Source organism: Anser anser (genome assembly GCF_964211835.1).
Source record: "Anser anser genome assembly, contig: SUPER_W_unloc_3, whole genome shotgun sequence".
Classification (NCBI taxonomy): Eukaryota; Metazoa; Chordata; class Aves; order Anseriformes; family Anatidae; genus Anser; species Anser anser.
In genome coordinates this window covers 901,357-917,127 of record NW_028154229.1, presented here as the reverse complement: position 1 = coordinate 917,127, position 15,771 = coordinate 901,357, and the positions used below count along the sequence as shown (strand labels likewise).

At 39.8% G+C, this 15,771-nt stretch overlaps 1 protein-coding gene across 7 annotated transcripts in view; it reads left to right on the top strand.

Annotated features, from left to right (window-relative positions):
• The window catches only part of LOC310888890 (SKI family transcriptional corepressor 2-like), a 35,221-nt gene that overhangs the window by 4,996 nt on the left and 14,454 nt on the right, over window positions 1-15,771 (top strand). For 2 of the 7 annotated variants that reach the window (XM_083852509.1, XM_083852511.1), the window contains 3 exons: window positions 6,190-6,255; window positions 6,640-6,738; window positions 12,361-12,428. In XM_083852509.1, coding sequence (XP_083708635.1) covers window positions 6,190-6,255; window positions 6,640-6,738; window positions 12,361-12,428 — 233 coding nt within the window. Of the gene's footprint in view, window positions 1-5,450; window positions 6,039-6,189; window positions 6,256-6,639; window positions 6,739-12,360; window positions 12,429-13,599; window positions 15,334-15,771 lie in introns of those variants that run through there. The other 5 variants (XM_083852510.1, XR_014576236.1, XR_014576237.1 and 2 more) reach the window with 5 other exon arrangements.

The window sequence follows — 15,771 nt, the reverse complement described above, 5'->3', positions numbered from 1 at the left end:
TAAATTATGGCAATATTTTGCTTTTTTACATAGACTTTATAGCGCCTCTCTCTATATTATACCCAAATGTTTGTATTCATTGTTATTATGTGTCTGTGGCAGCTATATGTTTATCTACGTGGTAAATTTAAATGTAAATTTTAGTTTTCAAAGATGTGACCTACCCTGTGTGTTTTGAATCTGGGGAGAGTCTTAAAGATACTGAGTAAACTGAGAGCAGCACCTGGGTGTCTGAAGGTCTCCGGACTGGATCTGAGATAAATTGACTGTAAAGAAATGCAAAATGTTTAGGGGCTCATTTCTGAAAATGCTTTCTCTGTGCTCTCTAAGCAAGAACAGTCCCATTATCTTCAGAAAGATTTGAATCGGTATATTCATATAGGATCGGGCTGCCTTAATCTTGCCCTGAATTAGTGGGTTATATTCACAGTGCTTTTGTGCTTGATTGTCAAAACATTCTGCAGAATATTCTGGCTCTCCAATTTGTTTAATACAGTCAATACATTTATGAGTTATTTAAAGCTGTGTGTTCCTAATATGATTAAGAAAGATTAAATGATTCTGGAAAAATTCCTCTTGATTTGAGATCAACTTGTATTTCTTAAGTAGACTTAGCAAAAAGAATCCTAAAACAAATGCCATGTTTTCTGTGCCAGAGACAATATTTGCGTATGTTCGCTTAGTATTCTCAATGTGCCAGTGAACTTGGAAAGTCATATGAGGCAGAGCTATTTCCAAGGCTGAAACAGATAAGGGCTTGATGATCCTGCAGCCGTTCGTACGGCACAGCCAGTAAACTGTTGGTGAAAATCCCCCTCTTCTTTTTAGTCAGGCAGTGTTCTGAAAGAGCTCAAAATTATTCATATTCCCACAGCAGTTTTGAAAGATACCAATGACCAACTTATGTAACTAGTCCAATTTTGGGTTTGTTTTTTTTTTTTGGAAAGCTGCAGTTTGCCATCCCATCCCTCCTTTGGCACCTGCAGTTGAAGGGTAGAGAAGCTGTGCGTGTCAGGCACACAATGGCATTGTAATGCTGTGTTGCAAATACTGCATATTTTTTAAAGAGAAGTTGAGTTCTGTAAGCTGTTTCCAAACCAATCTAAATTCGCATCTGTTTTAATAAGAAACGTGAGTTCTAAAAGTAAGTGATGATAACAGCTAGAAGCCAGCTTCTCAAATGTTGTTATGATTTCCCTGGTTTTGTTTCTTTTGATTTCTAAAAAAAATGGCTTGGCAAGCATTCCAGGGAAACTTCAGACAAGGAACAGTGAGCCAGATTCTTCTTTCATTTATTCATAAATATATATCCAGAATAACTCTGAAAATATTAGTGCAATTACTGTAGATTTACAGTAGTTTGTAGAGGACTGGAAACAGTGTGGTATGTCTTAGGTATGGCAAGCTGGACAGTTGTATAGTCTTTATGGGGATAAGTGGTAAAGCACTGGATCCAGAAGTTAAATGACATTAAATTTATTATGGAAGGGGTTTGCCAAAAAGCGAAGAAGTTAAAAGTTGAAGTGGGGGTGAAATTTAAATTTGAGACCCAGTACTGCAAATTAATAGATAAGGTTGCATGTGAGTATGTGGATGCGCACGGCAGACAAAACTGCAGACAGGCGGTAGGATTGGGTCCTTATTTACTATTCCTGTCTCTTTTCTCTTCTGTTATTACTAAGGAGTTTAGGAGCTCTCTTTGAATTATTAAAAGGGGAGAATGTTGTTAAATTTCTTTATTTTTGCAAGTTTCACAATATTCAGTGTTGTTTTTTGGGGGGTGGGGGTGTTTAAGCCCCGTCTTCTAGATGCTGGTGAGAATCTCACCTTCCATTTAAAACAAACCAAAAATTAGAAATGTTCTAGCTGTATGCTGTTATGTGCTTCTAGAATAAAGTTATGAAATACTTCCCAGATGTATGCCCGCGGCTCAGACCAAAAGCCAATTGATTTGTTGTCTAAAACATTTAATATTTTTTTGTCAGTCACAGTTTTTGAATGTTTAGTGTGAAATCCCCAAACTGTTTTTTCCTCTATCTGTTAGAGATATTTTGCAGGTATTTTAAAATCGGATGTCCATGTTTTGAACTTTAAATGGAGGTTATAAACTAGGCTTTATATCTGCAAAAATAGAACTAGTTTGTTTTAAAGTTAAACCACTTTCAGGGCAAATTAACATTTGAATTTCCAGATTTTGCAAGGCATGTATATCAGCCCCAGTACAGAAAAGCACTTCAAATATGCTTATTATGTTTCCTAAAATCGGCATATTTTCCAAAGGTCTGATTAGCCTATTGATTATTCATCCCCCAAATGTGGCATGAATATTCAAGATGCATGAATATTTTCAGTAAGAGTGTGTTTTGGTAGGATTTCTTCAGGACAAATGCAAGAACTGTGTGTGTCCTAAAGCAAGTCATTAATTGTAAATACAGATGGAACCCTCAAAGTCTGCTGGTTCACATCTGCCTATATTTTTTAAATAAATATATATTTGTACCCAGAAGATACCAATATCATCAGCACCACGGTCTTTGTGCCTGCACACAGTACTCTGTCCAGCAAAAAAAAAAAAAAATCACATGTAAGTTATGGTGGCCCTGGTAGACCATCAGTGCTGCAGGCTTGCTCACCTTGTAGGATTGAGCTGCAGGCCACGCATGCTCTGCAGTACATAGTGCTGTCCAGGAATAACAAGGCTGATGCCCAGCCACAGACAGAGCGATTTTTTTTTTTTTAAATTCAAATCTTAACTACTCCAGTGCGTGCAGAGCTAATGAAATAGTGGCATCCAAAAGCTGAGGTTGTGCCGATGTACAAACGGGGACCTCCTGTTTTCAGAGAGATGATAGTCATATGAGGCGTGCCTATCCACAGACACCACTTCTCCTTTCCTGTGTGTGTGGATGTTCATGTTCAAGAATAAGAATGCCATTCGTGTAACCCCAAAATATAACCCACTTTTATTCCAGATTAAAAATGTCTGCGCTAAGTGGAAAGAACCCGAGCTAATTGGCATGAACAGAGGTACTGGAAGCTTTAGCGGAGGCAGTGCAGAGTGGCCATGGATATTTTGTCCCCTCCTGTCCTTAGCCAGCAGGCCGTTGAGGTACAGGTCGATTTTTCTGACTAAACCAAAGCTGAACCTCTCAGAAACAAACCCTAGATGTCCACAGAGGGGAGTTGTGCAGCTTTCAGTGCTTTTGTTTTATGTGCTGCTGAGCAGGCCCAAGTTTGTGTGTAGCAGACAAGACCCAAGAGAGTTATGGTGGAGCTATTATGAGGGGAAGTGATTTTTTCTTAGACTGATTAAAATTCTTTGGGCTTACTGTTTGTTTGTTTTTAAACACCTATTTAGCTTTTAATTAACATTTAAGAGAAAGGAAGCTGGTTAAATATTCAATACCTCCTCCCTTTCAATTAAGGTATAACAGTACACAACACACGATGAGGCCTCTGGGAAGTATGGAAAAACTGAGAAGAGCAGTTTCCTGATTATCATTTTGAGGGGGACTGGAAAGGTGAAACTCATCTGATTATTATCATTATTACCACTAACAATAATAATGTCAAGGCCTTGTTTGAACATCAGAAAGCTGTTTAAAAATGCGGTTGATTCTTTAAAACTGATGTGCTGGGTTTTGTCTTTAAATACATTCACTTTATCCTTCATCTTCTTTACTTATTTGAGAGGCAAGGATTGTAGATTTTCTAATAAGCCTTTTCAGTAGCTTAGTAGGGAGGCTATAGATGCTGGAGAAGTTTTTCATCATACTACACACCCCTATTTTCATTTTAATGTAGTTCTTTAAGTCCCAGCGAGTCGCAGCCTCAAACCGTATGGCCCTGAAAGCTCATCCAAGCAGCTGGGAAAGAGCCGTCTGTGTGGCTGCCATGCTCTGTACTAGGATCTCGTCTCTTCCCCTTTCTCTTCCCACCCATGAAGAATCCTGTTACTTTCTGTCTGAGCCTGTTCTCCCTCAAAATTGCGCATAAAACATTCAGAAAAGAATGGCTAAAATGAAATTGTTTGGAAAAATACACTAATATTTATAATTTAATAAGTATCTTTCCTAACCTTAAATTTTTCCTTTTTGATTGTGTACCCTCATTCTGTATTTATCTAAGAAAATACTTCTTTTACTAGCAATTCTGTTTAAAACTGGATTATGTTAACTAAGATAAAAAAGGCCATTTTGCATTATGGGAACGCTTCAAACCACTGCCCAAAAAGTGATATATTTTTTCTTTTTTTTAAGCTTGTTATTTCTTTTAATGTGGTGAGACAGCTTACCTGTAGAAAATACTTTGTTTATATCAAATATAATACAAAATTATTTTTTTTTATAATTGTGTTATGTAAACAGATTTTTTAAATTGAATTGCTGGCACCGGATATCAGTTGTGTAAATGTATATGCCTGAATTAGTTGTTTCCTTTTTTTAATAAGGACATAAGAAAAGAGAGCAGATGCTGAAATGCATAGCTATTGGATATGTTTCATATATTATGACTTCAAGGTTTACTGGATATAAGAATACATCAATTTTTAAAAACAGAAATAAATGTTTTGTGAAAAGATTTCTGACTGCATATGAAACAAGACATTCCAATTCAATTTTCAAATTTGCATATCGTAACAACCTACTATCAAATGCATTGTGACAGCAGCTGCTTAAAAAACTCATACTATCTTACCTGTTGTACAGTGACTTCTTCAGTGCTAGAGCTTTTTATTTTCCCCCCAAACCAAGAATTTTTTTTGACTCTTTCTTCCAAATATGTAAATACATGAGTAGCTTTACATGTGTGTCCTTCTTGTGGTTATTCAACAGTATTTAATGATGTGCATTTACTGTCTGGACAAAAGTGAGAATTAGTCCAATTAGTTCGATAATTGACTACTTACCAAATATTTTCTTAATTATTGAGAGTCCTTTTATACTTCAACTACAAGGAATAGAAATTCTCCCAGTTATTTCAGTGAGAGTGGTATTTTGTCTTTTAAAAATGTGTTTTCCAGGCTTTTTTTTTTTTCCAAAACCCTGTTCATAGAAATTAGAGGAAAAAATCACCCAAGATAATTAAAATAAAACCTTCTGTCAGAAGGTTTGTATTTAAGTCAAACTGTCATCCAGGTGAATATAACACCTTGTGAAGATTTTTGTTGTTGTTTGTTTGTTTGTTTTCTTGGTTTTTATTTGCAATGGAAAAGGCTGAAAGAAGCAGTATGTATATATCTAGAAATAGTGAAATTCTGTTATTTAGAAAATTTTTTACTACTGTATCACTAAAAGTGATGTAAGCAACTAAAGACAGAAGTCTCTGACTTTGTTGACCTCACAGGTGTATCCTTTAGGTGCAAATCCAGCTGGTGTTAATTTTTTCTCAGCTGGTTGTTAATTAAATACAATTATAACAAGTCCTTGGCATGGAGCTATAGAAGATTATAAGGTTGAAGAGACAACAAAGGCAAAGAGGCTTATGGAAAAGGGTTTTGCGTGTGGATTCTGAAACAGGATTCTACCCAGCTAGAAAGCATGGATTTCCTGTTGTGAAGAGAGGAGATGAGATTGTAGACAAAGCTCTGACCCTTTTTCAGCTCACTTCTAGTCATTCTCCGATAAAAGCATCTTCAGGAGGGGTTGGAATGAAAGCGTGGACCAGTTTGGCAGCATATGTGGAAGAGGAACTCTCCTTGGTATCGTGGAGACCTCAAGTCTCACCTGCAGGAAGTAGTGGTTGGGTAGATGCTTTACTGAACTAGAAGCAAATGCAAGTCCTGCAGTCACTTCTGCAAGGCACGTGAAGATGTGCTGTACTCACAAAATGTGTCCAAGAAGTAAAATTTGACAGTGTTTTTGGAGCCAAGAGAGCAGAGTGCAGTAGCACGTCTGAGACCCTCTGAGACCCTGAGAGGAGCCAGAACTTCAGAGGAGTGCAGGTGGTACCCAGTTGGGGTTTCAGAGCCTGTACAAGGAAAAATGTCTTTGGTCTCAGGCAGGTCTTGTCCTGTTTGTGAATGACACTTGGATGCTGTAAGGAAAACTTAATCTTATTCTTTCTTTGTATTTTTTTTCCTTTTTCATTCCATGTTCTCTGAAGCAGTTGCATAGTAAAGACAGTACTGGTGGAAAGCAGTATTGGTAAATCAGTAACTTTTTTTTTCTTTCTTTTTTTTTTTTTAAGGCAGACACACACAAGAAACCAATTCATGTCATTCACTGAAGAAGGATGTAGAAAACATGGGGAAAGGTAAAATAAATAAGGGCCTCTTATGTTACAAAACTGCTCTTTGTTTTAATAGAATATGAGTATAATAGGGGGCATTTTTGTTCTGTACCATGTTTTAAGCTTGTCAAGTAACATATGAATAATATATGGATCTTTGGGTGGATATAATTGAGATTAATGCATATATATCAATCAATACATGACACTAATATAATACTTTAAAATAATATATTACATTGATTTATATTCATGGCTTTCTGCACAAAATCTATTGTAGGTCTATGCAACGCTTTTTTTAATAACTGCTAAAATATTTTGTCTTATAGTAATGAATTGCTCTATGACTGTTAACTCAAGAATTATTTATATAGATTAGTAAAAGCACTTTTCTTTTCTCTTTATTAGAGGAACTCCAGAAGGTTTTGTTTGAACAAATTGACTTACGGAGGAGGCTGGAACAGGAATTCCAGGTGTTGAAAGGAAATTCATCATTCCCTGTCTTCAGTAAGACGTTTATCTGTGGCTTTGGTGTTATTCATGGGTTGTTGTTGGACTGTTAAAAGTGGGAGAAGTATGTTCTCAGTTGTGTTGCCAGGATTTTTGGCTTAGTTCTACTGAGGTTGATGGCACATCTGCTGTAGCTTTTCAGGCTGCCAAAGCAGGTCTTTTGTAGAGAAAATCTGAAGCTGGATGTCTGTTTTGGTGTATATTTGACTGGATTTGATAACACTGAAAACAGTGCGTCATCAGGAGTAGAAAATGGGGAGTATCTCTGCCTCCCAGTGAACTTTGATCCCAGATCTAATAAAAATCTGTTAAAGCCTGTTGGTAGGGAGGGGGTCTTCTAGCACAGAGCCATCACACCACTTCCTGTGCCACACTCCCTCTCTGCAGGAAGGAATGGCTGGATATTGGGAAACCTGTCGGGGACTTCTGGGGGTACAGGGATGTCAGTGTTCTTAACCAGCTTCTTGGAGGCTTTTGAAGACGGTAATTTATGGACATGTTTTTGTGGTCCTAGTTGATGCTGGAGAATTGATTTTGGAGTTTAAGGAGCGTGTTTAAGGAGTGGAAATAACAGTTTGAATTTTTCCTCTTGAAATGGGTTGTTTGAGAGGGCTCTTGCACCATGTCTGATGAATGGGGTGATGCCTGGGGGGTATGGAATGTGCTGGCCATGTGTTAAATAAAAGAAAACAAAATAGTCGATTAGAAGGGTTTTCATAAAGCTACCAGAACGTTGAACCGCGTACCCAGGGAAATGGTGTAAGACCTATCAGTTAAAGCCTTTTGAATTACACTGGCAGCAACAGGGGAAAATGTGCTTTTAGAAAAAAAATCCCACATAAATTGGGACAACCTAGAAGACACAGTAAGGGCTCTCCAGCATTTAATGAACGTAGTGTTATGGAGCTGGAATGATCGGGGCATCTCCACTGCCAGTCTATAGCACAGCACAACACAGAGATCAGTACTGTCATGCAGGCTTCTCCATGCCTGGCTGTCACAGCTTTGCTGCTGTCTGTCCCAATAGTCTCCTGAGTTGTGTTGAATGTAAAATGAAGGAAAAAAGCCTCTTTGGGGCCACCTTTTGCTTCTTCCAAGCGTCCAAAGGAGGTCTGACAGCATCTCTGTTCACTGTTTTACTAATGTTGATACTGTCAGGTTTTTGGTGTTGTTTTTTTTTTTTGTGTGTGTGTTTTTCTTTTTAATCTGCTTTTTAAACTCTCACTTTTTGTCCTTGTTTTCTTTTGAGAAATGGATGAAGCACTATATGATTCACAGCAAACCAGGATAGATATTTAAAGCCTTCCCAGACTAATTGTCAGCCTGTTCTGCCTTTTGCTAACTTCTGTTAACTCCTGCGTGACTGAGATGTCTCACCAACACTCAGGCAAAATACCCTCATGATGGTTTACCATAGTTTCTTGAAGAGTTCAGAAATTCTTCATTCTGTTAGACCTCCAAGTTCCTTCATAAAAACTCCAGGGACAAAAACCAACATGGCCAGTATCCTGAGATAAACAAATCAACAAAAACTGCTGCTACAAGTGGAGGAATGTTGCACCTCCCTGACTCAAAAGAAGAGGTGGGAGCACAGACAGTGTTTTCCTGTTATTTAAAGAACATACGTTTTCCCACTTTCTGTAGCATCAGATAGGGTAAGTTCAGGGAAGCAAGAAAGTGCAAGGCAGGTCTCTGGAAATGACTCCATCTTTAGCCCAAATATTGAAAGCTTCATAAATAAAGAAGAGCCTGAGGTGTGGTGTAGATATTAATGAAAGGTGATAACCTCATCCTTCAGTATAAGTTCAGTCATTACTTGGGTTTGGGAGTGAGGTAGTTTTCAAATAATTTGTGTAGATCAAAATATTTGATGTGTGGTATTGGTGAAATGGCACCTTGGAGTTTTGCCATTCAGGTCACTCATTTATCCTTTTGTTCTTCTACAGTAAAATTAATGCTCTGTCATTGCCATGTAAATAAACACTGCAATTAAACCACATGAAATAAAATTCAAATAAAAGAAAAGAACACATATGGCCAGCCAAGGAAGTGGCGACTGTGTATGCCAGCTTGAAAAATATGTGGTTTCAACATACCACAAAGTAGTGGTCAATTTTCTTCAGGATTAAAATGGAAAATAGATAATGTGCTATAAACAATATATGTAAGTGACCGTAAAACCTATTTACAGATTTAGACTTACCAAAAAAAAAACCTTCCCCATATAATAAAACAAGAAAATGGGTTTTTGTAAAGCAAGTAAGTGTAAAATCCAAGATTTGTCCTCTAGAGAAGTGTGTGTTGCACAGAAAGAGATGGGGTCTGCTCCAGGCTCTTGCTGCCAGACAGGGCTGCTGCTTCAGGTCGGGGGTTAGAAGCTCTTAGTTTTGCCAGGATTTCCTGGCAAAGTTACTAACGGCCTGTGGTGGTGTTGGATAAGAAGGAGCTAGGGAGAGAAATCTCAGGAAATCCAGTGAAAGGAACATGGAGGTAAAATTAAAATTATATTGCTTGTGGCTTGGAGATGCCTGAGGCAAAAGGAGGAGGGAGCAAAAAGCCGGTGGGTAACAGGCTTCGTATCCCAGTCTGGCTCACTGCAGCATCGGGCAGAGGGCTGAGTGGTCATGGGGACTGAACCTCTGTCCAGCCCTGAAGCTGCTGGGGACAGAAACACGCTGCCAGGGTAATTTTCACTCTCGGGTGGTAGTGATTCTTGCTGTGATTTGCGCTGGTAAATGAGAGGCATTTGGCTTTTAAGTTTTCTCGATCTGTTTTAAAAAGGATAAAATTTATCCCTGTTTCAGCAGGGAGTCAACATGTGAGACGTGGAAAGTAGTGCTATATGTCTCTAGAAAATGTTCCTGACAGGTTACCTGGAGTTAACTCTAAAGTCATCTTTCTTTGGGTCTCACATTTGGAACTGAGCATTTTGGGGGCAGTTGACATGAATAGCATCAAACTACCACCCACAGCACTGTTAGGCAGTCTCATGTGTAAATGGCTTTTGGTTTCCATGTTCTTGTCATAGAAAGCCATATTAAATGAAAACTGATCCTATTTGCAAGCTCATTCAACAACAGAATGCTGCTCACTTCTGTGGCTTGACCTGCTTCAAGTATAGCTGTGATCATTTGTAAAGCAGCAGACCTTGTCTTCTGCTGTTTGCACCTTAATTTTTTATATTGCTAATGCACTTGAAAGATGCAAGTAAGGTTTCCCTTTGCCTAGAAAGTCTCTCAACACAGAGGAAAAAGATCTTTTGAAGAATTTGTTGACCTGATAGGAATACATGCACCTGTGCGTAGTGGCAGTGTGTTCTCCCAGAGCCCTGTGCTGGTCATACCCTTGGTGTTGGCTGGCTCGCGTTTTGTCCAGCTGCATTTAACAACATGGTAGTAAAACAACAGAGACATAGGCTGGATAGTTAAAGTATTTAAGTTTGTGTTAAGAAAACTCTTTAAATATTAATCTTTTCTCCTGGGTATTGCCAGGCTTCGTCTGTAAGCAGTTAGTCTCAGTTAATGCTGCTGGAAAAAATGTTCTCCTTACCATTAACCCCATTTCCACAGTGAGTCTGGATGCTTGCAGCGCAGGGTTGAGCAGGATTTCTGAGCTGTTTGTTCTGGGAGGTGAGGAGGCTGTGAGGAGGCAGGCAGGGAGGAAGGTGTTGAGGAGATGAGGCCGGTTTCTCTGCGTAGCCTGCTCTTGTCAAAGTGAAACTGGAAGAGGATCCACATAGCAGGTAGCACAGCTCTGTCAGCATTTGGTGACAGAACGAAGGACTGTCACCTCTTTGTACTGCATAGCTATTTTGGTAAGCAAGAGAGGAATTGCAAATCTGCTTTTATTTGTGTTGGCTTCCTTTACTTATTAAGTTGGAGCAGAGGAAACAGGCTGAAAAAATCTGTGGGTTTTTGTTTGAAATATGAAGAAATTCATTAAGATAATGTCACCATGTCCTTTTGAATGTGGCCATGCTGGACTCTTGATGGTTTCAGCCTGACAAATTGTCTCATTCTTTCTTTGTTTCACTGAAATTTTCTTGTCATTCTGAAGTGCCTCCTTGCCTTTTAAACAAGAACTTTTGGTTTTCATTCAGAGAAGGCAAAACTCTTGCATGAAAGACGTCAGAGCTCTTCCCCCTTGTGCTTTCTTCCAGCCCCTTCTTGTGCCCACACTCGGTGGGCACACATCCCCTTTCCCCACAGGCGAGGTACGTCCTGCCTCTCTGCTGTGTTGTGCCACAGCTGTTCTCTGCCATCCCGCTTCTGTTTTTGGGGTTGAGCTTTTGTAGTGAGCCTGTGGGACTGAGCTGGGAGTGGGTAAGGTCCCAGCACCACGGCAGCACACAGAGTATGGATAGGAGCTGCATGCTCTCACCTGGCCTCAAATCTTTCCGAACAATTTAGGTATTTCTGTGACTGCCATTACCGCACTATCTAAGTATTCCACAGTCATTTAATCTATTAATCCTTCTAATGTGCTTGTCAGATGAAGCAGTGCTATTATTCCTGATTTACTGGTGATGAAATGAGGCATGGCAAGACACATGCATGGAGCCCAGTAGAGCAGATATTGAACCCAGGCTTTCTGAGTCCTTGGGTTTGTGTCCCAACAGCCAACGTGGCTGTTTAAGTCTTTTAATTGCTAATTGTAAATAAGCCATTCTAGCTGCCTTGGCCTTGCAATGCCCTTCGGCGAGTCCATTCTGGCTCGACAGCTCTGCGTGCTGAGGTGTCCCATGTTGTTTTCTGTTGGTATTCACCTTGTCCGGGACGGACTTCTGTCTCCTGGATCAAAACGGTGTTGCTTGGAGTGGATTTTCTCTCCTATTACATTTAATAGTCCATCATTGCACCCACGTCTCTATCATGTTGCAACTCTCCAAGCTCTTTTCTCCTTAAATATTTTTATTTTTCCCACCCTCTGGCAGCAGTGTTCTGGATCACAAGCCAGCAGCTAATCTTCTATCCAAATGAAGGTTTGTCTGAATTGGTTATTGAGAAGGAAAATAAGGGAGGGAGGAGCTACCAGAGCAGAAGGCTGGCCTGTGCAGTAACACAACTGTTGTGGAGGCTGTGATCTGTCTTTCAAAGACTTTTTGCCATCTGAGTTCCACATCACTGTTTAAGGAACTTTAAATTTTTGAGTTGTGTTCAAAGCCGTCGTCACAATGTTATGAACTGCAAATCAAATCCTGCATCCTTGAACGTCTTCTGTTCTCACATATTGGACATCCCTATTGATGTCAACAGATTTATACCAGAGCAAAGCAGTTTTTGCTGTTCTCTCCAGTGTCTGTAGAAGTTTGATGACTGCAGAGTCTGGCCCATTGAGAAAAACATTGTGGGAATGAATGTTAGCAACAGAACATTAGCAGCCTACATTTGCTATTTGAAGAAGTAGCTGAATCGTTTTTCCCAAGCTTTTTTGTTGCCTACAGTGTCTCCTACTAGATAAGAAGTTTTTGTTAGGCACATCTTTTAGTTGGGTGAAAGGCTTTGTGGTGCTTCACAGTTCCTCAGTAGTGGTTGCATTTGATTTCCTTTGATTTATATGAATTCTACTGTGGTCTCTGTTTTAACTACTGCATCTACTTTTTTCTTCTCTTAATTATAGATAATTTTCAAGATCAGATGAAGCGGAAGCTGGCATACAGAGAAGAAATGGTACAGCAGCTACAAATTGTAAGTTTGTATTCTATTAAAATGTTATGAACTATCACTTTTTTAAGTACACTCCTCAAGCCTTTCCTTTGTAAGCCATGCAGATGCTGTATTACTGAGCTCATATTACCTTATGCTTAGCAAGATATAAGCATGTGGTTCTCAACTGGTTTAGAGTCTAATTACCTGGAGATTTACTTTCATACAGTAACCGGATGGGTCTTCATGTTTCAATTAAATGGGATGTGTTGACTGAACGCTCAGAGGTGCTTCTTCAGAGAGAAACATGAGGACTGAGTCAGTAAACCTTAAGCAGTTAAATACTTGCAATAGTTGCCAAGGGGTGAAGTTCAGCCCTGGAAAATAAACCTTAGGATATGTCTTTTACTCTAATGGCTGAAATTTGAAAATGCTTAACTCAGCAGTAAAGGATCCAGTTGCCAAAATGAAGTTCAGTGTATGCACGCATTGCTGTTTGGTCTATTGCTTGTTTATTTTAAAATCAAGTGGGATTTTGCACGTGTGTGTGAGTTAGTGCAGCTCTAGATCCTTGCATACAAGTGTCCTGTTTTGAAAATTTGGCATTCAGGGTCTAACTGAATCCAAACCAAACAAAGAGTGGAGTATGTGAAGTTGTTTCTTACTCAGATACTGCTTAGTGGAGCACAAATGCAGTATTAAGAGCCGGGCATCCTAGCGAACAGGAGGCTGCCAGGCAATGTTTGTTTTGTTAGTGCTTTGTCTGTGATCAGTCAGACATTCAACAGTTTTTTGAGGCAGGCTTGCCAAAGATCTCCACTTGTCTGAATCAGTCCTGTGCTTGAGCATCTGAATTTTCCTATTGCTTGTTACAGACCCCGGGACTGGGAGGGGGTCATCCAGCCTTCTGGTACTGTCATTTTCTACTTGATGGGTTACAACATAAAAATAAAGCTGAAGGCCAGGAATGTCAAGCATGTGCACCTATGTTTAAAGGCATTTAGGAGTGGCCTTATTTTTAGAGCTGCTGAACATCCCTGCTCCCTGTTCCTGCTGACTTCAGAGATTTCAATGAGAGATGGAGGGTGCTGGGAAGAGATTGTTTATGGAGAAAATAGAGTCCAGAACATCTTTGGATTTTTTTTATTTTTTTTGCTGCTGGTCTCCACTCCTTAACGTGTCCAGTTGTTCTGCGTTCCCTTTTGTCTCTCAGTGCCTGGCAGGGAGTTTGACTCAATCTGTAAATTGCATTGTGACAGAAGATGGTCATTAAGATGTCATCCTGAAAAGCACTTCCCCTGCTGTTTTGGACTTCAGGCAGGTGACTGTCCAACTCCTGCTGTGAAGCACATCTAAGCACAAAGTTTGTGGGCCCACTTCAGCCTTTATCTCTCGTGTCAGCTGAACTTGAAGCTAACTAACTCTCCCTCCCAAGGTGAGAATGAATGGATCATATCTGTCATTCACTTTGTGGCAGAATCGTGAAGTTGTTTCTGAAAGCATATATCCCAGGTCTTCACCGAGCCAGCTGTGGTGGTTTCTCAGAATAACAAGTGGAGAAATCACAAGATTCAGCATAGTTCTTTTTCTCGGGCAGGAAAAGAAATATGATAATGTAAATCACACCCTTTTCATTAGTGGTACATGCTACAGAAAGACTAATAGTCATTTAATCATTAAACAGAGCTGCCTGAATGTACTTACAGAAACTAGTTTCCACACTTAATGTACTTTTTGTACATTAAGGGTTTTTTTGGCTCCTCTCACCCTTGAGGGAATATACAACTTAATTTAGTTCTTTCTGAACACTTATGCATGATCATAAAGGCATCTCTTTGTTTAAAAGCACTCTTGTACAAAGTGTGTACCAGATGCACATTTTGCCAGAACAAAGACTTCAGTCTTTCTGAACGAGAATTCTTCCAGCCTCCCCTTGCTGAGTAACAAAACAATCAGACTCCCAGAATTAAACTGCCTGTGAGCATTTGGTGTGTCAGAAAAGTTCTGGAATACAGCAAACTGAAGCTACGCTTGAAGAACTTGGCCAAATATGATTGCCTTTGAACACTGCATGCAAAAGGCAAAAGCAACATCTCCTTGAGAAACATTACAACTTTGTGGTGTGAACAAAAACTGAAGAATTGTTTGAGAGCAGCGTTTTGTGCCCAGACAATCCTTAACATTGAACACAACACTTTTTTTTTATCACAGTTCTTGAATGACACCGTGAAACTGCAATGCAGAACGTGGTGACAAATTGCCACAGGAGTGAACACGTGCAGGGAAGTTGGGCTGAATTGGGATGGCAGGTCTGAGAGGCGATGGCTCAGGCTCCAGGTGCCCTCTGCTGTTACTCTGCGATCACTGCACACAGCAGCCAGGACTTGACACGTGTTTAACGTTCTTCATTAAAAGCTTCTGATAAAACAATGTTTAATCAATGAGCTGTAATTTTAATGCTTTGTCCCCTCCGGACCTTTAAAAATTATTTTATGCCTTCATGGAAGTCAGGAACGAGGCTCAGATCTTTGGGAAGATGGAGGGGTGGGTTCTGTTCTGTTACATCCTCTGGAATGAATATTGACTTCTTTGGACACAACCTGGCTCAGTAGGTAGCTGGAGCTGTGGCCACTGGCAGTTTCTGTTAAGAAAGGAGTTGGTCAGAGTGCCTGGAGCAGCTACCAGGAAGTGTTGCAAACAAGTGTGTGCCAAGCTTTCAGCCAAGTGCCAAGGAGCAATCAATCATTGTATTTAACAAGAATATGAATTTTGAATCACTAAGTGCATTTTGCTTTTCTTCCTTCCTCAGTGTTGTCTCCCAAAAAGGCTAAGTACAGCGTATGGACTCAGAGGTCATGTTCTGCTTCAGGCATGGGCAATCTGGCTTCTGTTAATTAAGAATTAAGCGGTACTGAAAGGCCACTGAAGAAATAGCTGTCCAGCAACTGGGGTAAATTCTAACATGGCACATGTGGTGCAGCCTCATAAGAGCTCACATAGCTTCATAGTTGTTGGTTTCTGTCTGTCACAACCAGAATTTATCTGTCAGGACAGCCCAACCACCCTGACATAGTACTGAGTTAGCTCCTGCTGGAGTCTCTGCATGTTTGATCTTGTCTTCAGGGCAACTGCATTAGTGGATCAAATTTAAAAAGCATGAACTTTCTTCATGCCTTCCTGGTGGGAGAAACAAATCAGAAGCAGCATTTCTGGCATGCTTATTTTTATCATTTTATGTTTTTATAAACCCCTCTAAAACAGTGCAGCAAAAGAGTAGATCACTAAATAACAATTTTAAGCCTACTGCAAACAGGCTGGCTTTTCTTTGTTTCTTGTTAGAGTTCCTTTAAAAGTAGCTTGTAGATTCCCAGGAAGCCTGTCCACA